This window comes from Gossypium hirsutum, chromosome D06, assembly GCF_007990345.1.
Source record: "Gossypium hirsutum isolate 1008001.06 chromosome D06, Gossypium_hirsutum_v2.1, whole genome shotgun sequence".
NCBI lineage: Eukaryota > Viridiplantae > Streptophyta > Magnoliopsida > Malvales > Malvaceae > Gossypium > Gossypium hirsutum.
The window spans coordinates 144,524-168,659 of NC_053442.1; the positions used below are offsets into that span (position 1 = coordinate 144,524).

Here is a 24,136-nt window from a genome sequence, read left to right on the forward strand (position 1 = left end):
GTTTTTAGTCTAGGTTTTGTTTCTCGACTTTAAAGAGAATCCAAGTGCTTGAGGAAGTAGATTCAACAGAATAAGAGTATCTTATCGAGATAAGTTGTGTGTGATACATAGACACCTACCAAATATGGGCATTTATACACATCTTTTTATTAAAGAGAAACAGACTCTTTCAAGAAAACCCTTTCAATTGTTATATATACAGAATTGATTGACTCCTCGACACGTCATAATATTCTTAATAAGGTTTTTGTCTTTTAACTTAAGACCACGAATTAATAAACTAAAAGTGTACCAAAAATTAAGAAAGGGTTTGCTTTTGGTCATTAAAGAAAAGGTATGAAGTTTTTTTATTTTATTCCATATTCAGATTAGGACTAATGATTTTATAATTAATGACCAAAACTTGTTTTATAATTGTGGTAACATCTCTTTTTAAAACACAACGTGAAATGAAAACTTCACTTATGATTCACAGCAAAGTTAATACTAATTAATTGTACACGAAATTATAAAATCATTAATTTTACATAAACTAATTAATTCAGCTGCTTGAATCAATATTAGATTGGACTAATTCCAGCTTTAAATTTTTTGAATAGTACTGGATTTTGGTTAATTTTAATTTTAGGTCATTTCAATAAAAAAATACAATTTGACCCTCCCTAAAAGTTAAAAATTCAATTTAAACCATCAATCCTTCCACTTTTACAAAATTGGGTAATTGAATTTTACGTCTAACCAAAAGGATCTAAAGAAAGAGATTATCTTAAAAAAATCAAAAGAAGGGCGCTCAAAATGAGGTATTGGGCCCTTTTGTAAGTTGGGTTTATAGTTAAAAAGTCCCTCTCGGTGGACGACCAGCCGAAATTTCAGAAGACCACAAAAAGCCCACCAGCGTCACCTTCAATGCCAAAATATAAAAATAGAATACCAGTGAAGTGGACGCGAAGAAACGAAGCTCCCTTCCCACCCTGTTTCCCCATTGCCCCCTCATATCAACTTGAAACCAACCTCCCCATTTCCCCTTTCCCATTCTTCAATATAATCCAACTTGAAAAAGGGTTCCTTTCATCACTGTTTTGCCAACTTTCATATATATATATAATGGAAGGTGATCAAGGTGGAGTTATGATGATTAAAAGGGCCGAGATAGATACTAGGGCACCATTCAGGTCGGTTAAAGAAGCTGTTGCCTTGTTCGGTGAGAAAGTTTTGGCCGGTGAAGTTTACGCCACCAAGCTCAAGGAGGTAAACATTTTTCTTTGGTTAAGGTATTGGCAGGTAGCCATGCTGAGATAGATATACTTTGTGTTTAACTCCACCTATATAGGAGGTTGTGTTGTTTCCGGTTTGAGTTATTACGAGTTTTATCCTTTTATCCTTTTAATCCGCGAACTATGAACCAGCTTTTTATCCTTTTATCCTCAATCAATGGCTCAAACTAGTAAAAAGAAGTCACTCAATCCATCCAAATACTTATAATTGATTAAAAAAAATTAACCTAAATTGGTGTTGATGTTTATATCATTATTGTTATTTTTTTAGAAAATCTGATCTTTTTTTTTAATTTTTTCCCCTTTGCTTATTTTTTCAAAATGTTTTATATTTTTGGAGCTAGTCGAGTTAGAACTTGATGACTTGATTGTTTCAATCATCTGTCCGACTTCAAAAATATTTTGGGTTTGTGTAATTTCTAATTTGAGTTTATTTAAATTCGGATAGTTTTAAATTGTTATTTTTCATGATTAAATTAAGTGGAGTTTAGTTTTTGAATTGGAGTAATTGTTCACATGTTCTTGCTTGTGGCTAAATGCAAGTGTTTTTTTTAAGCTCTGCTACTCCCTACAGTTTTCTGGCCTTTTCATGTGATGGAATAAAGGTGTTAGACATAAAAATTAGTTTGGTATATTAGTCTATTTAACCTTTATTTAAGGAATCAATCTCTGACTCTTGTTGAAGATATCTAAGAATTTCGTTAATAATTTATACATTTAAAGAGGAGAATTATCCATCAAGGAAGCAAGTACCTTGTAGGCTAAGATATTTGTTTGTAAGATATCTGTTGCTGTTGCCATCTAAATTAAATTAACTAGTTTGCTGACAGATGCGTGGTGAAGCAAGTGGAAATGTTAATTCCAAGCTCGGAACCGTGGCAGCCGAGCTTGAGGAAACGAAATATAACCTCGAAAGGGCTCGGGAAGAGAGTACAGCAATGGCGAATCGTCTCACTTCTCTCAAAGAAGAGCTCGAAAGAACGAAGCGAGAACTACAAAAGATGAAGGATCGAGAAACCGAGAAACTAATGATGGAGTTTGAGATCGAAGACGTCAAGATTGTACCGGACACGACTAAATTCGAAGTCGAGAAAACACGGATGTCGAACGAGCGAGGACCGGAGCTTCAAAAGAAACGATACGTGACGTTCGCGAATCCGCCGTCCTTGGCTCAAGTTATGGTCCCACAAGGTGTGGAGAAATTAGAGAGACACCCTTCGTTAAGAAAAAAGAAGAAACCATTGATTCCATTGATTGGAGGGATATTTTCCAGGAAAAAAGGAAACCCAGAAATTGCATCAAGTCCTTGAAATGGCTTCATAATTTCAATAATTATAGTACTTTCAGTTGCAAGTTCCAACAATAATTATCAACTGAATCTTTTTCCTTTTTTCCCTTTTTGTGAAGTTCTATGTTCCTTTTTTATGTACACTTCTAAGTTGTATCAGGGTAAGCTATAATCAGGATGTGGATGTTTTATAAGAGAGTTATGTAATAAAGTTTATAGTATTATTTTACTTTTTTGCACTTTATTTGTCTTTTAATTTTATTATGCTGTAAATACAACATCGAGCTACAAATTTTCGACGTTTAGTCTATTGATCATAAGTATTCATCATATATCTCAAGCTGTCGATTTGAATGATTAGGGCATGTGCCCAATTCCAGGGACAGGGAGGGCTATCACATATCTGGCTTTTTGCCGCTATCAAAGCTTAAATGGTCCAACCTCAATTTTGTGTTTGGGACCAGTTATTTTAGTTAGGTGGAGACAGACACCAACCCTTGGCAATGAAAAAAACATGAGCAACCCCTGTTTGATGCTTTACTAGTCTAATGATTTATTAAGTTTATTGGACCTTTAAGCAGCCTAGTTGGCCCATTAAATGTTTGGGTCCAAGGAGTGATTCAACCTTTTATCTTATTTATATAACTATATTGGACCTTTCTTGGTTGACATGTGGAATCAACCTCACCTTTTTTGCATTATATAGTAAAATTGTCAAATTTCAGTTTTAATCCCTAGGCTATACTCAAATTTCAAATTATATAGTAATGGTTAAATCATTTCAAATTATTTATTTAAGTCAGTTCAAATTCGAATTGCGTTGAGTTTGAATCAATTTGAATTCAGATCAGATAAATACATTTTGGAATCAAATCAAAATAAATCGAATTTAAAATCGAGTTAGTTCGAGAATGGAAATCCCCGGACCATTGGAATCCTTAATAAACCTGATCGAAAAAAGGAAAAAGGAAAAACATTTGCATATGGAGATTTATTCTCAATGTACAAACAGATAACAGACATTCCAAGTCTCTTTCTATGTATGTATGTAATAAACAAAAAAAAAACTTCAAAAAAGAAGACAAGAAAACTTATAATAAAGAAGAACAGCATGAAAACATCGAAAGATTAAACCAAAACATCAGATCTCCGACCATCCGAAATCCCTTCTTGTGCTGCTGACTTATTAAAGAACTCAATACAATCCGCAATGGCTTCACTGTAATGCGAATGTGAAGAATAATAAGAGCTACATGAAGTCTTCGGTGGCTCGAACCTCTCACAGTTCTTTTCCTTACAGGCACCGCCGCCGCCCATATTTGACTTGCCTGAAAACACTAGCCGCATAAGAACCTTACGGAAACGATTAAACAGCTTCATCGCCGAGAAATTTAACTTGGGGGAGGAGACTGAGTTAACTCGGTCTTCACTGTCCTTCACTTGTATAACAAAGCTCATAATGGTGATTGGTGATAACCCTTTGTTTTTTGCTTTGACAGGTGCCTTATGGGAAGTGTGACTTGCTATCATGTCATGTATGTCCTTTAATGGTGTATATATATAAAGGGGGGAGTTTATTCTATTTTTGAAAGCTCAATGTGCTTATTGAGAAAGGGGGGAAAAGGGAATGGTTGGCGAAGACCATGTGGCCAAATCATTTGCAATGGGGCTTTCACTTTTTATAGCAAAATGTAGTTTGTTTATTCCATGTCTTTGATTGAGTATCTTCAACTGCAAGTAGTATTCCAAGAAAAAATAACACAAAAGTTTCTAATATATCAACTTTTGATTTGTAAAGATTTTCCACAAATTTGGAGAGGATATTATTTTTTTTATAAGTTTGAGATTTTCGATTCTTTAAAATGAAGTTTGCGAAGTGTAATTTATTCGGAGTTAGTAAATTTCTTAATAGTTTGGTATTGTTCTGAGTAAGGGTCTTGTGTCTTATACAATTTCCTAATTTCAAGTGCCTTATATGCTATAGGGCACGGGTTTAAGTCAACTATGCTCAACGCTCATGACTTGCTACCTCCTTAGGCGCTCAAGCTCTTGGTAGAGTTTTGAAACAAAACCCCCAACCACAGATAATACTATATTTGTTGAGGGCTTCATCTCATAGACTTCTCTCAAATGAGTTGAAAATCCCTCAACAAGTTTATTCATATTTTTCGATTGACAAATTTAGATCTCATATGACATTTGTGTTGAATATTAACCTTTATCAGTAATAATTTTAAGCAAAATAAAACGATTGAAATATATATATTAGTGTTAATTGCATCAAATGTCTTTAAATTAGTGTTTGCATTCTAAGTTGATATTTAAACTTCAAGACATTCTAATTAAATCCTTAAAGCATGTATTATTATTGAATTAATCAATCATTCATTCCATTATTAGTTTAGCCTTCGCTTAGATGTTAAATATCAATTTGGATCTAACATAGAACATATTTAAAACACGTGGATCAACGTTATATAACTTGAATCTAATATGCATGTTAAAAAAACATACCACGTTATTAAAAATTAAGAGGGCTATCTATTCTTAACATGTCAGATTCAAGCAATTATTATGGCGCACACACACGTATTCACAATGCAACTTTACATGCTTTAAATATGTTCCACGTCATATGGGATGATAGAAAAACCTGATTGAGACTGATATACTTTGAGTATTTAACATGTTTGAAAGTTTGAGAATCAATTTAAAATTTAAAATTATAATTTGAGAATATTCGATGGAATTAAGAAATAAGGAAAAGAATGATCATAAATCTTGTAATCTTTTTTTCTTTTCCCAAAAGGGATATTGTGTTAAATTAATATTGCTTATCTACAATTTTCTCATAAAAGTGTAGATTGATTGTCTGCCGTGTAAGCCAAATTCATGCATGATGGACTTGGCAAAGTTTAAAAGGCAAAAGGATTACAAGTGGTGATGAATGATGAATGACCCTCATTGTCCCCTTAAAATAAAACCCTTAGAACAATCAACATTTTGCAGGGTGTATAGAAGGAATCAAGCTCGTACCAAAAAAATATTGTGTTTGCTACTGTGATCATTCACTTTTATTGTCTTTTTAAGTAGTTCAAATTTGTCATTAATTTGGTTGAGAGGAGATTGAATCTTTTTGTTTTAAATCCAAAATGTCATGTATTCGAAATTTACGGGTTACTAGTCAAGTGGTAGCATACATGTTCATCATTGCCATTTAATGGACATGGTTCAAACTCTACCAAGTGCATAAGTTCATTTCCTTTGGTCAGAAGCAAAACTATGGAGACAAGTAAGGGCCTTGACCCTCCAAATGGAAAAATTGTAATTCAACCTCTCTCATAAATGGTTAAATAAGTTAATATATGACAAAATTATAAGTAAACAAATTGTTTACTCCCTTCAAAAATGGTGAAATCATAAAATTATATTTTGATCTCTCATAAATTTATAATTCACCCCCAAATTTTCTGGATTTGTCCCAGCCTTGATAAGTGGCCGTGCACCACACATGGCTCGATTCAAAGAGGTGCTACTACTCTGTTGAACCTATTGCCTCAAGCACTCAGGTCCTTTGTAGAGTCGAGCGACAACATCTTAACTCAACTTGAGGACAATCCCAACCTATTGAGGGATTCATTGACTTTAAATAAATAACACTTTAAAAACTTCTCTAAAAAAATTGAACTCCCTCAATAAACCTAACAAGTTTCGTTTGATAGTTAATTTTGTTCATCCTTAATTGTGGAATGTTTTTCTGGCAACAAAGCTATGGATCAATGATTGAATAGGCAAGTGCCTATAAAGCAAAACAACTAAATCTGTTAGTGAGATATTTGAGGCAAAGAAATTTGTGGTCCTAAAACAAAGCTAAAATTTCACAGTTTAGCTCACCTACGTTACATGACCCAATCACTAAAGAAACCCCATTTTTTTAATTGAAAGAGTGAAACATGATGAAGAGATGAGACGAGAATCATTACAAGTGGAGGCTTAGGATAATGATTTGTTAAGACAAACATAATTATGTCTCGTACTTCAACTAAAACAAAAGTGGAACAATCATGTGGTTTACCACATTTTCCCGTTAGGTTTCATTAACAATTAACAATATGAAGATATTAGGTCTTTTTCCCCCTCTATGCTGTTGGGCTTTCATAATTATCTCCTTAGTTCACATATAACAAACCACAATAAATTAAATTAAATTATGGCAACACATTCATAATGTGTGTAAACATGTTATTTTAAAATATATTTATTAAAAAATTATATAAAATTCCAATAGAATTTTGGTTGAATTCAACTAGAAATTCAAGGTTTGATACTCAATTTGAGCTCAATCAAACAAAATTTTGAAGCTCGAGACTTGATTAAATTTATTTATCAATTTTCATACTCAAGATCAAAGTTGAGCTTGATTAAGTTCGTTTGTATTCAGACTCAAACTCGTCCGTACTTGAATTCTTTCTATACATAATGAGAGGAAAAATACAATTTCATAAGATGATATTAAAATGAAAAGCTCGATTAAACTTGTGAGCTATTCCAATCAAGCATTACGACATACGAATTTAACTCAAGAAATAGCTTAAGCTAACTCAATAATTACTGAATCGAAATTAATTTTTTATTTAAACTTAAATAAGTTGGAAGCACTAATTTCTCAATTACCCACGGTTGAGCATAATGGTCGATATTTGGTAGCCCCAACCTAAAAGAAAGGATAATATTGATGGTCTGGGCTATGGCATCATCAAAGAGACCCTTTTAGGTAGCTAGAGTTGGAGTTTTAGGATGGCATAAAATGTTGAAAACCAAAGTAAACTAAAAAATTGGACCTTTTTTTGCGTTGGATCGCACAAAAAATCTTAACCCATATAGCCTAATAGGCAAAATTTCATTTATAAATCTTCTTTTAGGGCACTTAGTTGCTTAAAACTGCATACCGCATTACTGTCTCTTTGAACCTCCTGGTATACTTAGTTGCTTTTATATTGTTGCATGTTGTATCATGCCTATATGCTTCACTTAGTCATCTAGCACCACAAGCAATATCGAGATGTTAAAAAATTATTACGACCAACAAGTGTTGTTAGATGTAATGATAAAATATATTGTATTTTTAAGAAGAAACCTTAGATTCGAACCTTAAAGATAACATTGTTCGGAGGAATAACTATAAACCCGAAATGATTAATATTAATAAACAGTCAAAGAAAAAAAATTATAATGATTTTATGAACAATTTCTTCATTGAGAGAACAAATACATCCCTTCCTCAAACTAACAAGTTTGTTCCTGTAGTGTACATTAGAAAGTAGAAAATTTGACAGAAAAATAGATGGGGAAAACTAAATACAGAACAGGAAAAAAGGAAAAAGAAAAAAGAAAAGAAAAAAAGGGATTTCACAATTTAAGGTTCCTTTTTCCAAAATCACTCAGTCCAAAAATCTTTGCCCATTGCTTCTTGTAGGACTTTCAGTCATCATCTTTAAATTCCCTGTTAAAAAACAAACCATAGAATCGTAAATGAAGCTTGGCTCTAGAACGTTTCTTGTACGGTGATTACATGAATAGAGTCAAATATCGAGTTATTATCATATTACTATGCTCCCTATTACCTAGTTAAGTGACAGAGAGTGTACGTACCTGCGATCAAGATACCGAGGCTGAATCCCACTACCTTGGCAAGTAGTGCATGTTAAGGAACCGATTCCTTCGCAATTGACACATTTCGAGACTTCTTTTTCGTAGCCACCGAGCTCTACGGTAATCGTTCCACTTCCCATGCAAAATCTACACCTCTCTGCATCATTCACAAACACTTTGAATTGCTCAATGAACAAAAACGCTCTCCTTTCATTATATATGTGATTCTTGCAACTAGACCAAGGAACAAAGCATTAGCAAGTTGCATTCATGCAAGGATCTCAATAGATAGTGTGGATTTAGATATTTACATATGTTTGATATAGAATGGATCCGGATATTAACCTTAAGATATCAATTATCAAGATCCACTTTACTTTTGCAGATAACGAGTTCGGATTTGGATATCTAAATCGATCGTCCATCCCTACATTCCTATGTTCATCAAGCATCAAAACCTATAATTTCTTTTAAATTTCGTTACTTACAAACTGTTGGGGTTATTTACATTTTTTGTAACATAATTTAACATTAAGTTTTATGTAAATCCTAAACTTTTAATTTCCTTAAATTACACCATTGAACATCCACTAATAATAAATTAAGTTACCTATGCCAATGCCAACTTTGTCAAATATTTCTCATAGAAAAATCGGCTCTTGATTTTTTTTAGAAAACAAGTCATGCTAGGGAAAATATTTACATTAAAACTATTCACCGAAGTTAGCATAACTGATCTAATTTGTTAACAATAAAAAGAAATTGATAATATAACATGATGAACATTAATGATACGTTCAATGACGTATAATGTAAATTACCCCAAATATATATCTATTGTGAATAAACCATAAATCATTGTTATACTAGGGAAAGGATTGCTTACGGGCACCGGAGCCATTGCAAGGGAAGCATGGTTGGGTATTTTCTCGGCTTGCCTGCAAAATAAATTGACCCCAATTTTGAGTTTTCAGTCTTAAATTCTATAAAGTTGCTACATTATTGAAATCCTAGTTCAAATTAAAGGGAAAAAATTTCGACTTACAGCGTTATCGATTTGAGTTTCGTAGAAGATGGGAATGCCAATCCCAACCGCAACGCTGACAAGCCCAACCGACACTGCTACTATCTGAAAACAGCTTTTTCCATTTTAGTAAGTATAGAAATTATATAAAAATTGTAGCAATTGAAAAGGGGGTAGAGGAAGAACTGTGTTCTGATCAAGATCAACGGCTCTGATGCAAGGATAAGATGCCGGCGACCGGTAGCTCCTTCCACATTTGATGGATAATGACGGAGTTGAGTGTTTGAGTGGACAGCAAAGGAACGGAGAGTGAAGACGAGAGAGCGAAGGGGTCATCGACATTTTCTTTCTTTCTCCTTTTTTTGTGCGTGAAAATGAAGCGCCAAACAATGGCGGATTTTAGGATTATGTTTTTTATTTTGTGTGATTGGCATCTCGATTTCAATGTCAGCCACTAGACAGTTGCAGGATTTCGTATGCTCCACGTGGCGGTCTTTATGTTGCCTGTTCCTTTTTATGGACTTGGGCTATAGAAGCCTCTTTGGATTAGTTTTGGGTTTTGAGAACCCAAACTTTCTCCCGCCTGAAATTTTCATAGTTTCTTTTTTCAATGTACAATAAAATTTATGTTAGTGTAATAAATTGATATTTTTATCGAAATAGTTAACCGAGTTAGCTGTTTGATAAAATATTTAGAACCATTCATAATCTCTTTCTAACCCATAAATAAGAGGATAATATATTTTAGTATATTCGACCTCACATTTTTCTAATGATGTTTTATAATCACGTTTACGATTTTTAAGATTATTATAAAAGTAATTGATAACTTTATTTATGATTTTTCATTATATTAAATTTTTAAAAAAAACTATAAAGTGTATTTTAGAACATTCAAATGATGATATAATTGTTGAAAAGGAATGAGCATAAAGTTACTAAAAATAAATAAAATGCATGTAACGGGTATGTCTTTGTGTTCCCGAATTCCAATAATGACCTGCTCCAGTGGCGCTGAAATCAACCCATCTTGTCCTATTAATTATTTTAGTTATATTGTATTTTATTTTTATATTAAAAAAATATGTAGATTATACGTATACTAAAAATTTTATTTATTTTTATCGTTACAAATTTATCTTTATACGTTAGCAAAATGTACAAGTAACACACTACATATAATTATTTAGTTATTTTTATCTATTAAGTCAACTTTTAAGGGAAGAAATAGATGAAAATTTTTTTAGTAAAGGGGGCAAAATGTAATTTGATTTCTAGTTTAGGGGTCTCTATGGTACTTTTAACATGATAATGCTGGTGGAATGATTATATTTCGTACTGTTCCTTACCTTTACTAGGTGCCAGATTGCATTTTACTCTTCTACTAAAAAATGAGCATATTAGTCCCTTTTATATTAGGTCAAAGAGTAAAATAGTTCTTTCTGTTAAAAATTTCATTCATTTATATTGTTAAAAACTGATATGACTAACAAACTAACTAAACAGTGGCATGTGATGTGTGACTGTTACATGTACTCCATGTTGACGTAAAATGACAACTTTTTAATAGTAAAAATAGATAAAATTTTTAATAAAAAATTAATTCACCCTTTAATTTAATCTATATAGACTAATTTACTTACTTTTTGAGTAAATAAAGTATAATACAATCCGACTCTTAATATAATGTTCCATTTGATGAAAAAGAACACCGAAATCATAGGATGGCAAAATGCACTACGAAAATACTAATCAATACATGTATACTTAATGCTCTAGAATTTTTGGTTATTTGATGGTGGCTTGTGGCGTTGAATGGCAATGATTAAAATCAAGAAATTTAACATCTCATCATCTCTAAATCACACTTATAAAATGGGATGCCACTTATGGCTACAGTGTGCAAAATTGTATCCAAGAGAGAAGTGGGTGTGTTAGAGATTGAGTGTGACAGCCCACCAAACAAAGCATAGTGAGGTCACACTGTTGAATTAAGTCTATGGAGAGACCCATTTGTCCCATGATCCCCATGGACCGATCCTTGTTACCATAGTATCCCCATGTTCATCGCTTGCCTTCCTTTTTATCCCCCATCTTGGTTTGTTCTGGTTTTTGTCGTACAGGCATGCCACTAATCTTACTACATCAATTGAGAAACGTAGAATCCAAGGCTTTAGGAGGGGGGCAAAGAAGAAGAATACCTTCCCCACCACATGGCTTCCCTTTTGCCCTCATCTATCATTGATTAACATTTGTTTAGTGACTTTTCTTCCTTTTTCAGTTCTTGCCCCACCCCTTTTTAGTTTGCTTCTAATTTACACCACCATGGCCATGGGATTGGTTGAGAGGAATGGAATGGATACATCAATAGACCTGTTGACTCTTACTCGAGTTTTAAAATACGATTGATCAATTCAAAACTTTTATTCGATTCAATTTGATTTAACTTAAAATAATTCCCGAAAACGCTAGAAAAATAATTCGAAATGAGCTAAATTTTAAATTGTCCGAATCTATAATGATCCAACTAGAATAATCTTGACCTCAAACCTAAAATAACACTAAACTCAAAATTATTTTTAAACTCAAATTGACTCAATTCAAGTTGATCAGATACAAGATAACTTAGCTCATTCAATTTACACTATTACTTAATCATATCTCAATTCGGTTGTAAAATTATTAAAAATCCAATATTTTTTTTATAAAACAATTAATATAATATTGATGATATTTTTATTATTTCACATATAATTTTAAAAAATAAGATTTGAATTTTTTTTTTACCTACATCATGAATATGCTATAATCTAATATGTATGTAATCATTTCCAAGTCATGATAATCTATATACCATACTTTTTTTAATAGATGGAAATTCTAAATACCATACTTGATTGAAGGATAAAGTTTTTTTTTCTTTTTTATAAACCGAAATTCTAAATACCATACTTGATCGAAGGATAAAGTTTAAATATATAAATATATATATATATATTGAGATTAAAATCTTGATTCCTAAAGTAAATGAATTATTGTGGAAGCATCTTATCATAAAATTTCATAACATACAATTTTCTACCTTAATTATTCTGTAGAGTGATAAGATATAGATAAATTTTTAATAAGATCTCGGGTTTAAGTTTCATAAAAAAAATAATTTTAGGAAAGTTTTATCTTTGTTTAAAAAAAGTCAACCTTGTAATGGTAAAATTGTTTTATGATCTCTTTAAAAATTTAAAAATTATAAGTTAATATAATAGTAAAATTACAGTTAAAAATTTTTAAATAATACTAAAAAGGTGGTAGCTAGGTTTAATGCAATGGTTTTGTAGGTCATTATTATTTGTGTTAAAACACATAATTATTAAATTATGTGTGCCTTATTACTTTCTAATACCGGCGATCATTAGGATGGACCCCCGATGGGACGCTTCAATTTTGTCTTAGCATGCCATGCATTGTCCTTTATCCATGCTAGTATTCCAAGGTAAAACAAAAAAGAGTTAATTGCATTAGATGCTTTTAAACCATGGTTTCAATTCTAAATTAGTCCTAAACTACAACTCGAGTGTTAAATATCAACTCTAATGTAACATTAAGCATATTTAAAACACATTGACAAATTTGATCTTACGTGGTAAAAGAGTCATATTAAATTAACATTGTCCCTTTTTAATATGTCTGATATAAACTATCTAAGCGGTAGGTATACATGTTTTTACGGTTTGATCCACGTGTTTTAAGTGTGCTATATTTTTTAAATGTTGAATTGACATTTGGTGGCAAGATTGAAATAATATTGATATCGTGATGTAGTTGAAAACAATTACGTGATAAATTTATTAAAAATTTATAAAAATAAAATATGGCTTTGATTGAAATAAAAAAGTCCAGGGAGTGAATGTTATGGTGTTTTGGGTTCAAATTTCAAATATGTATGTATTTTCCTAATTTTTACATAGAAATATAAAAAAAGACAAAAATACTCTCAAAATAATATTTTTTGCTTTGATAATTTCACCATTAAGTTGGGACCTAATTGATGGGTGACACAAATTTAATGAAACTCTTAATATATCATAAATGTTTTGAAGTTATGGACCAATTTAAAATTTGAACAAAAATTTCAGAACGTTTGAAGCAATTAACCATAAAATTCCAAAACGATAACTTGACCCATTAATCGGCCATAAATCTCCTTTCTTTTTTCTTTTTTTCCCCCCTTTTTGAACCTTATCCTATTCACAATATTACCATTTCTTCTAAGGATATAATAGGAAATCCACTTGTCTAACCATTGTAATCCTAGAAGGACATGAGCCGTTGATTTTCTTTCTTTCTTTGTTTTTTTAATCAAACGGTGATTAGTAAAAAATAAAGGGGAAAAAAAAAGGAAAATTCCTTTTTTCCACGTTAAATTTCGCAATTTAAAAACCGGATTAAAAACCTAAAACAAATCCGGGTGTAGGGGAATTTGAAAAGTAAACGTCACAAAAAAAAGAGTGTGTGATGTTATCTTCCTTTTTCATTTTTTGATTTTTTTCGCCCAAAAGTCTCGCTCATTCTTACCGACGCCGCCGACTGCCGCCGACATCGTAACGACTGTTCGCCGGCGATCTTCTCAGTATTTAACTTTATCTACTCTATCGCTTCCGTGATTTGGATTTGACACTCATTTCTGATTTTTAGTAGAGCTCTCTCTGCTTTTTGTTAGCTTCGTCTTATTGAAAATTATCTCTAAAAGGTATTAATCTGTCTATCTTTTACCATTTTCCTTTTCTTTTAGTGATTGATTCAACAACCACTGCAATCAAGATTTCATTTGGCATTTACATTGTTGATAACGACATTTTCTTGGAATGATTTAGTTCTTTATCCGTTTTTATTCTCATTTTCTAGGTTTCATCTGTCTGATTTCTTCAATTTGTTAATTACTGAAGCTGATAATGTTCGCGTTTCTCTTTTGACAATTTCTTCGTTTTTCACTGTTTCTCGATGTCATGTTCAGTTGCGTATAGTGCATGATTTGTATCTTATTACGATTTCATGAATTTTTGTGTTTTTAAACTTGTAACATTGTGTTTCTCATTCTCCCTTGTTTGGTTGCTCAGAAAACTGAGGAAAAATGGATAGTGCAAGATGTTCTTTTGTTGTTCTGACTTTTAGTTATGAAAAATCTTTGCTCAACTAAATTTAAGAGCGTTTTCGTAAGCAGTTAAGAGGATCTTTATCCTTAAGTCCTAAAATGGAGGTTAATATTTTAGATCCTTTTGGTATCGTTTTCCCCATTTTGAATTTATGGGACCAAGAAAAGTTCTAACTTAATTAGGCTTGTTGACTAATTTTTGAAGCATATTTGGATTGAGAGACCTGAAATAATACCTCTTCTTTTGTAGTTCATTAAGGGAAGAAGTAAGAAGAGGGGAAACGTTAGGTGACAATTTCTCTTTTGAAGAGTTTTGGAGATAGGACTAAATACTACTAATTGAAAAACTACATTTCTTATTAGAAATCATCGCTCCACTAAAATAATTGCGATTACTGCTCTAGTTTAGTTGTTGTCCCTGAGCCTGATATTCTGCTCTAATTTACATATTTGTTATTTACTTAGAGAGTCTTGTATACTTCTTGCTTAATTGACTATAGTCTGTAGACTGTTCTTGTTTTGTGGAGTTTACAATGCTGATTTTTTTACTTATTTTAACTTCAGGAAGTAAGACAAAATGATTGGATCCTTTCTCACCAGAGGACTTGTGTACGTTTTAAACCTTACAACTGATTCCCTTCCTCATTTGAGTTTAAATTGTTTTTTTATTTGAATTTGATCTTTTTGGGATTTAAATATTTGGCAGGATGGTTTTTGGCTATGCGTACCCAGCCTACGAGTGTTACAAGACTGTTGAATTAAATAGGCCCGAGGTTGAGCAGCTGCGCTTTTGGTGCCAGTACTGGTAAGTCTTGAATTGCATGTATATTTTTTGGGGTTTAAGATTGTGTCAATATTATTTATTTTGCAACTTTTCTTTCATCTTCTCCTTTTTCTTGTTTCAGGATATTGGTGGCTGTTTTAACAGTTTGTGAGAGAATTGGTGATGCATTTATATCATGGTAGGGAATCATAAAATATAATGATGTTTCCGTTTCTCTTTTTTATTTTCTCACTGTTCTCCAATTTTGGTTTTTGAAGGGTTCCAATGTACAGTGAAGCTAAGTTGGTATTCTTTATATATCTGTGGTATCCTAAAACGAGGGTAGGTATATATTCCTTTTGAAGAAATAAGAACTTGTAATAGTCCATACACATATTGATGTTTGTTTTAATTGATCCTCTGTTTTAATTTATTCCAGGGAACTACTTATGTGTATGACTCCTTCTTCAGACCATATGTTGCAAAGCATGAAAATGAAATTGACCGTAATTTGTTAGAACTAAGGACTAGAGCTGGAGATATGGCTGTTCTTTACTGGCAAAGAGCTGCAAGCTATGGTCAGACAAGAATTTTTGACATCCTGCAGTATGTTGCTTCACAGTCAACCCCCAGACCTCGCCCTGCTCGGGTAGTTATTGAACCAAAATCAATTGTAGTTGTGCTGCTATTACCTCGTTTTTGTGCATGTTGACAACAAACTCTTATTGGTGATACTTGAAATTGGTTGTCGTAGAAATGGTTTCAGTTTGGTGATACTTGAAGTTTATTTCTCTTTTCTCCATAACTTCAGAATCCGCAGGCTCAAGGTCCCAGGCCTCGTCAACCATCTGGCATGCCTAACCGTCAACCATCTAATAAAGCACAACCAGCACAACTGGAGGACGAAGAACCACCTTCTCCGACATCTAGCACGTCTTCGACTCAACACCAAAAGGAAGTGGCTGAAGAGGTGGGACCTTTGAAGGTGCCTTCACAGGTGGGACCTTCAAAGGTGCCTCCGCAGGTGGGACCTTCAAAGGCGCCTTCGCAGGTGTCTAAACCAGCTACCCCATCAGCATCCTCGAATAGCCAAAAAGCAGATACTGCATCGGAAAGTACCAACCAGCCTGCAGAAAGTGATGCAGAAGCAACACAAATTGAATCAGTGCCACTTTCTGCAGGAAATGGAAGCACAGACCTTCCTCCAAAAGAGACTCTGATGGAAGAAAGCATTCGACTCACGCGTGGTAGGTTAAGGAAAACCCGATCCACAACCCGTTAAAAATAATGGTTTCATTTCCCCCCGCCCCTTTTATTTCACAGAATTAGCACTCCAATTAGTAGGTGTATAATGGCATTGAATCATTGTTGATGTTTGTGTAAAATTCTCTTCTAGTTTTGGTTTCATTCGTTGCTTTATTTTTTTTTTTCTAACATGGGATATAGCATACTCCTGAATATTTGGGATCCTTGGGGGACCAGTTGGATCTAACCTCAAATTCGGTTACTTTAGGGTAGAGCATAAGTTGGTTTCGGTTTAGGTGGTTAAATTAATTCCTAGATCGATTTATTTGGTTATTGGTTTAGTTAGGTTGGTTTATTAGGTTATGTTGGTCGATTATCAATTAAATTGAATTGACATTTATTAAGTCGATTTAATTAGATTGATTATAATTTAGTTAACCGTTTGCGTATCTCACTTTTTTTTGCTTCATACTTCTAGAAATTTTTCGTGGGCTGGAGTTGGTTAAAGAATGAATTAAAAAAGGGGATTAGGAATGAAATTAAGAGATCAAATAACGGTGTGATACTAGTCATTAACAAATGGCATTCTACGCCTAACCCACTAAATATTGGTTCCGTTTTCTTTGGCGAATCTTGCCAGACCACGTCAGTCATTTTCTCCTTTTTTTTTTTTATGAAAACATGTTATATTATCAATTCATATATGGCACTATCTTTAAAAGAAATGGATCAAATTATAACAACTTACCACGTAACTAACTTAGAACTAATGTATGAAAAAACCCGACTGTGATAATAGAATTTAGAAAGACTATATTACGCATGTATCTACAATTAGATTTGCATATTTTAGATATATAATGTTAAGGATTTAATTAATATAATATTAATACTTTGAGTATTCTGTTAAAATGTTTTGAAGTTTAAAGATTAATTTGAATTTTAAGTTATAATTCGAGGATGCTTGATGTAATTAATCCTATTATACTGACCATGAAGTTTCATATGAGGAAGACATTATAGTCTAATGTCACAATTTCTGATTTAATGCATCTACTTCAAATTGGCATAATTTGATTTGATCCAAAATGATGATACTTGTTATTAAGTTATGACGAGAAAATTTTTTAAGGATGGGCATTCGTTTTTTTTTTTCAATTTTTTCGAATTAACTGACTATATTTAATATTAATCAAATTAATTGACTGATTTAGAATTAAACAATTCATTTAGTTAAGTCTGTTAACGAACTTACTTTTTTTTTATAGTATAGAAATATATTTTAATATAATATATATTAAGTAATTTATAACTGACAAATAAAACCATTTAAACCAATCTCGATTTAACCGAATAGGTCAACTAAGTCAATTATAATTGATTTCTGCTCACCATTTCAATTAACATACAAATTTATTATTAATTGAATATGGTTGATCAAATTTTTGAGTGACCCTAACCGTGTAATCAAATAATAATAAGAAAAAAAATCCAACTTATCATTTTAATGACAACAACTAATGTTATAATGCATAAAACCATAGAGATTAAATCTTGAATTTAATGCGGACCAGTCTCATTTGCTGATTCTTCACCAGATCCAGCTAACTCGTTTCCTTAAATAGCTTCCTTTTAACTAATCCCCCCTTTCTGTTTTTAACCATATTTCTCCCTCTTGGAAAACACAGTCGCCTTTGTTTCTCTAGCAAACCCAATATTAACAATGTCGATATAGATCTTTAGTTTCATTTACTTTTTGTGTGTGTGAAAATGGCGAAAGGAGTGGTGAAACAACGAAAGTCGAGAAGATGTTTATGGTGCATTGTGGCGATAGTAATATTGGGTGGGATAGCCGGAGGAACCTTTTATGTAGTGAAGAAGAAAATCCTTGATAAAAACTCATCATCCACTTCTTCCCTTGAGGATAAGTATAGTGATGCTCTCAAAATCGCCATGCAATTCTTCGACGTCCAAAAATGTAATCTTCACTATGTCTTTCTTACTTTGTTTACTTACTTCGGATCATAATTTCAATTTTAGGAGGTAGCCCCATACTTTTATTTGATGTTATGACGAGCTGAAATGGGTGACTTTAAGAAAAAAAATCAATGATATTTTAACCTAAATAGTTAGTTGTATTAATTATATGAACTAGTTAATGTTATTATACTCCATGCAAGGTTTGAATATTGACATAGGTTAAAATTTTTTTATTAATTTACTACGTCCTAAAAGTGTATGTAGCACTTATTTAACTTTGTTTGTAAAGTTTTTAAACTCCATTACCAGTGTATGAAACAAATTTTCATAGTAATGATACAACATTATTAGCAAATTTCCCAATGCTTTAATTCGATAGCCTTTTGATATAAAATATTATATGTTAAATTTATAGGTCTTGGATTACTGGTAAGCTAATGAATAATATGATATGATGGAGAAGGAATTGAAGTCTTAAATCCTAAATTTGAGCATGTATACACTTGTTAGGATAATTACCATCACCGGCACAAAACTTGAATGGGTTTGGGCTAAATCCTAATGAGCTCACAGGACAAGCTTGCTCTCCTGCGATGTTACACATGCATAAGACCGTATAAACACGTGTTGAGTCCAGAGTAGGATAAGTGTCTATACGCATGAAACCTATCTAGCATATCATGTCAGTGAACAGTACCCATATCATATAAATATACAGATTGAATGATATGATATTGTTCTAAATTTTTTTGGCATAAAATATTGTTATTATATATTAATTTTGAGGTTTGGTTGGTTTGTTGATGGTAGCCGGTAAGCTAGTGGATGATAAGATACCATGGAGAGGAAATTCAGGGCTTAAGGATGGGAGTGAAGCAAAGTTGGATCTTTCCATGGGGATGTATGATGCTGGTGATAACATTAAATTTGGTTTCCCAATGGCATTTACTGCCACTGTATTATCATGGGCTATCCTTGAATATGGTGAGCATATGGAGCATATTAATCAAAGGGAACCTGCTGAAAATTCTCTCTCGTGGATCACTGATTTCCTTCTAAATGCTCATCCTTCTCAAAATGTGCTCTACATCCAGGTCATCATTCTCTTTTTATCTCCATCTATCTCGTAAAAGTACCATAAAAGTTGTTGTATTAAAAATTAGATTACATTTTATTCTCTCTACCTAAAAATAAGTAAATTAATCATTATATATCAGATCAAATAACAAATTGGTCATTCTGTTAAAACATTCATCCATTTTTACAGTTAAAAACTAGTCCCTATACATTAGCATGAGGTACATCATGCCATGTGTAATTGTCTGGTTACTGTCAGCGAAGCCGATTTTTAACAGTAGAAATAAATGACAATTTTTAATAGAAAAGACCAACTTATTTTTTATCTAACGTACAATGATTAATTTGTCTATTTTTTGAGTAAAAGGGGAAAATGCAATCTAACTCATAATATAGGAGCCTCCGTGGTACTTTTACCTATCTACTCCTTTTTTTAATAATAAATTCCATTAGTAGTCATCCTATTATTTGTAAATTTTTTTTGGTCACTTAACTATGAAAAGTTACAAACTAACCGTTCAACTATTCAATTTTTTCTTTTTTGTCACTAGCTTGCTAACGATGACAACTTTTAACATTGGCATAATAGTAACTTTAACCATAAACAATTATATATTATGTCAATTTAGTCTTGATCTTAAAAAATCCAACTCTCAACATTTACACATTATGTAATTTGCTTCTTTTTTTTTCTTTTTACAATTTTACTTTTCTTTGTGATTTCATTTAAAAAGCTAAAAAAATTATCAGTTAAATTTGATTGAAAATATACAAAAAAGAAAGGAAACACCCAAAGAAAAAACAACCCTAAAAGAAAACAAATTGCACAATGTGTAAATATTAAGGGTTTAATTTTTTTTAGATTTAAGACTAAATTGACATAACTTATAAATGTTAATTGTTAATGTTGTTATTATGTCAATTTTAAAAGCTATCACCCTTAGTCAACCGGTGATAAAAAAAGACAATTAAATAGTGGAGTCAACATTTTGTAACTTTTTATAATTGGGTGATTACAAAGAAATTTACTAATAATTAGATTACTATTAGCGTGGTGTGTATATATATATATATTCCTTTTGGATTTAATGTATACATATACATGACTGGTTACAACAATGAGGCAGGTAGGTGACCCTAAAGAAGATCACAAGTGTTGGGAAAAGCCTGAGAAAATGACAACGAAGAGGCCTCTCAAACTGGTGAACTCAAGTAAACCAGGGTCAGATGTCGCGGCTGAAACAGCTGCGGCTCTGGCTTCGGCATCTCTTGTGTTTAAGAAAACAGATTCGACGTATTCGAGCACCCTTCTTAAGCACGCCAAGCAACTTTTCACTTTTGCAGACAAGTATAAAGGGTCTTACACTAAGAGTCACCCTGAAGTTGCAACATATTATAATTCAACAGGATATGGAGACGAACTCTTATGGGCTGCAAGTTGGCTTTACCATGCAACAGGTGACACAACATATCTTCGATACGTAACTGAGGAAAATGCTGATAAATATGCCAAAGTGGATGGTCCAACATGGTTTAGCTGGGATAATAAACTTGCTGGAGCCCAGGTGAGGTTCTCTAGTCAACCTTCGTGTTATAAACATAAAGCTAGTTTAGCATTGTTGTTATAGTCGAAACGTGGTTTTGATAAACACACGCATTAGAAAAAATGCCCAAGTTCTCAATGTTTATGCACATATAGTGAGTGTTTGAGAAAAAAAGAAGTAGCATTGTTGATACAAAGAACCTGGAGGAGGAATGGAAGGTGGTGAATGTAAGACGGGTTCACCCGTGCGGACGGAGAGCTGTCTGGTTTGGGTGTTAGGTGTTCTTGTGCAATGGTTGAGGGAGGTTAGAAAGGTGTCGATTGTCTCTGCCTCTCGTAGGGTCGAGATGGGTTTATATAGGAACATATTTATGGTACACATGACAACATTTGATTAGTTCACTTATCTCTTTAAAAGACCTAGAAAAGTGAACGATATGATATTGTAAGGTATGCAGGTGATAGGAGATGATTGTCCCATCAATTTGAATGGAGGGCGTAGCCAAAAGGGAATAAGAGGCCTTGGACCCCCTAGATGAATGGATTAATTGCTATTTTAGTACCTTCTAATCGTAAATAGTTCAATTTAATCCTTTTTAAGTTGTTTTAAATAAAAAATTATAATTTTTACCCCTTTCAAAGTTAAAAAGTACAATTGAAGTCATTTTAATACAAATTTTTAGCTTCAGCCCTCCAATTTTTTTTAGTTTTATCTCAACCCCATCACATAATTCCTACCTTCGCCTCTGCTCATAGTGGCAGCTTCGCAATCTCTAAGTCCTGACTAACAAGTTCATTGTACACCTATCGTAAGATAACTGGCCTCTTTGTTCAAATTGGATATCTTGGCTTGCATATGCTTCATTTTCATTTTCGTTATAAACCACAAAAACTATTGATCTGTTCTTGTTTTTGCTAATTATGCTACATTCATGCAGGTTTTACTTTCCAGGTTAAGCTTTTTTGGTGACAAAGGTGCCAAAGGGAATTCTGGAATTGATGATTATAAGAAATCTGCTGACGAACTAATGTGTGCTCTTCTACCAGATTCCCCTTCTGCCACAGCCAGCAGAACAAAAAGTAAAGTCTTTCTTCAAAGCTAAAGTGTCTTAAGAACCTTATTACCATTACTTCATTGCAATAATAATATTGATGCAGGTGGTCTTATATGGATCACTAAATGGGATTCTCTACAACATCCTGTTGGGTCTGCATTTTTAGCTGTTCTTTACAGTGATTACATGCGTGCATCAGACAATGAAATACTAAGTTGTGGTGATGATTCATTTGAACCATCTGATCTTAGAAAGTTTGCACAATCACAGGTATGCCATTCATGTTGTATGATAAATATGTTGCATAAAACCAAACATCCTCTGACTTTGATTTAAAGTTTAAATGTATAATGATAAATTAAGCTCTCAATGTTTATATCTTTTGTCAATTTGACTGAATTTGGCCATCAACTTTTTAAAAAGAATCAAATTTGACCATCAATCATTCAAAAAGAGGTGAGTTGTTGTATTTAAAATGAAAATACTGACTAAAATGTTAATTTTTTTTAAAGATGACAGCTTGCATGGCAATTCGTGTGTATCCCATGTTATTTTTTTTAATTTTTAATTTTTTTTATATTTTTTAAATTATTTTCAATGTTATATATAAGACAAATAGTGTCATATCATCATTAAGTACATATGGACTGCCATGTGGATTGCTACACTAACATCGTTAAAAAATTAGAGTTTTAGTCATCATTTCTGTTAAAAAAGAAGAAGAGAGATTTGACTTTCTTTTGAAAGGTTAATAACCAAAATTAGCTTGAAAAACAAAAAATCCGGGTCAAATTAACAAAAAATATAAATATTGAGGGATAAATTTATCATTATGCCAATTTTAAATTAATTTTTAAACTTTAAAATGTTCTAATTAAACCCTTAAAGTATCAGTATCATATCAAACAAATCTCTTTTATTAATTTAGTGTCAACTTAAGCGTTAAATGCTAGCTTGAATTTGATTTGAAGTATACATATATATATAAACACATGGATCAAATTTTAAACATGTGTTTACTTACTGCATGTATAATTTTGATTAGATTTAATGGTTTTGTAATCAGGGGCCAAGGCAAAAAAGGGTAGATTTGCCAATTAACCCCTTAAAATTTTATGAAATTATATATTAATATAATGATAAAATTACGCTTTTTAACCTTCCAAAAATTATGATTCATCTCTCACTCTTTCCTAAATCAAATTTCTGATTTAGTCACTGTTTGTAATAACACTTTCTGGTGCAGGCTGATTATGTGTTGGGTGATAACCCCATGGACATAAGCTACCTAGTGGGGTATGGTGGTAAATACCCAGAATTTGTACATCACAGAGGAGCTTCGATCCCAGTTGATGCAACCACTGGTTGCTCTGAAGGGTTCAAATGGCTTAGTTCAAAGAACCTAACCCTAATGTAGCAATAGGAGCTCTTGTAGGGGACCTTTCAAAATGAATCATTCATTGATTCTAGGAACAACTCAATGCAAACAGAACCAACCACATATAACAGTGCTGTCCTTGTTGGTCTCCTTTCAAGTTTGGTCAATACATCTTCCCCAGTTAAATCCTTAAATGAAAATTAGCCATAGTTAGTAACATATGTTACACATGTTTTTCTTTTACTATATTATGCAGTTGTACCCATACTTTGTTTTTCCTTCAAAGTTTAGTTTTATATTACAGTTTTTGTTCTAATTGCTTTGGGTTTTTTTTTTTTTTTGGATTTGAATGTTGTTTTATTGTCCAACTTGAACTAATATTAGGCCTATACGGGGTCTTTAATGTGCTAACCCAATCTCCTGGTCATCAAGTCTTTATACGGGGTCTTTAATGTACAATTGAGGGTGGAAAGTTGGATTAAAGAAGACCTGGATTGATGTTTTAGCCTTTTGGGTACGATTAGAGGTGAAACTAAAAAATTGTTTCAGGACTTAGAAATGAATGATAAAATTTTGGGAGTCAAATGTGTAATTTTAGGTAAAAGTATCATGAAGATCCTCGTATCAAGTGTTAAATTGCATTTTGTCCCCTCTACTAAAAAATAAACAAATTGTTCCTATACATTCGATTAAAGAGCAAATTTGTCA

General features: G+C 32.4%; 5 protein-coding genes across 6 annotated transcripts; 3 read left to right on the top strand and 2 right to left on the bottom strand.

Annotated features, from left to right (window-relative positions):
- The first annotated feature begins 952 nt into the window (after positions 1–952).
- LOC107940717 (WEB family protein At1g75720) lies at positions 953–2,791 on the top strand. Its single transcript, XM_016874161.2, has 2 exons — positions 953–1,248; positions 2,105–2,791. The coding sequence occupies exons 1-2, from the start codon at positions 1,105–1,107 to the stop codon at positions 2,582–2,584; spliced, it is 624 nt and encodes a 207-aa protein (XP_016729650.1). The 5' UTR covers positions 953–1,104; the 3' UTR covers positions 2,585–2,791.
- A 730-nt stretch (positions 2,792–3,521) lies between these two features.
- LOC107940725 (uncharacterized) lies at positions 3,522–4,176 on the bottom strand. Its single transcript, XM_016874168.1, has one exon. The coding sequence runs from the start codon at positions 4,090–4,092 to the stop codon at positions 3,691–3,693; it is 402 nt and encodes a 133-aa protein (XP_016729657.1). The 5' UTR covers positions 4,093–4,176; the 3' UTR covers positions 3,522–3,690.
- Positions 4,177–7,798: 3,622 nt separating this feature from the next.
- On the bottom strand, positions 7,799–9,718 carry LOC107940713 (protein SPA, chloroplastic). The gene is made up of 5 exons (XM_016874155.2): positions 9,425–9,718; positions 9,260–9,343; positions 9,101–9,152; positions 8,215–8,371; positions 7,799–8,065 (listed from the first exon to the last, which is right to left on the bottom strand). The coding sequence occupies exons 1-5, from the start codon at positions 9,578–9,580 to the stop codon at positions 8,044–8,046; spliced, it is 471 nt and encodes a 156-aa protein (XP_016729644.1). The 5' UTR covers positions 9,581–9,718; the 3' UTR covers positions 7,799–8,043.
- A 3,833-nt stretch (positions 9,719–13,551) lies between these two features.
- Positions 13,552–16,557, top strand: LOC107940731 (putative HVA22-like protein g). 2 transcript variants are annotated; one of them, XM_016874177.2, is made up of 7 exons: positions 13,552–13,985; positions 14,952–14,996; positions 15,094–15,192; positions 15,293–15,349; positions 15,429–15,492; positions 15,590–15,799; positions 15,962–16,557. In XM_016874177.2, the coding sequence occupies exons 2-7, from the start codon at positions 14,965–14,967 to the stop codon at positions 16,430–16,432; spliced, it is 933 nt and encodes a 310-aa protein (XP_016729666.1). In that variant the 5' UTR covers positions 13,552–13,985; positions 14,952–14,964; the 3' UTR covers positions 16,433–16,557. The 2 variants fall into 2 exon arrangements, with proteins under 2 accessions (XP_016729666.1, XP_040950778.1); XM_041094844.1 differs by having other exon boundaries at positions 13,683–13,985; positions 15,971–16,557.
- A 1,608-nt stretch (positions 16,558–18,165) lies between these two features.
- On the top strand, positions 18,166–23,632 carry LOC107940706 (endoglucanase 2-like). Its single transcript, NM_001327438.1, is given in 9 exon segments — positions 18,166–18,373; positions 19,186–19,469; positions 20,580–21,017; positions 21,934–22,075; positions 22,154–22,320; positions 23,297–23,449; positions 23,452–23,486; positions 23,489–23,497; positions 23,500–23,632. Coding segments are annotated over 9 exon segments (1,569 nt in total).
- The last annotated feature ends 504 nt before the right edge of the window (positions 23,633–24,136 follow it).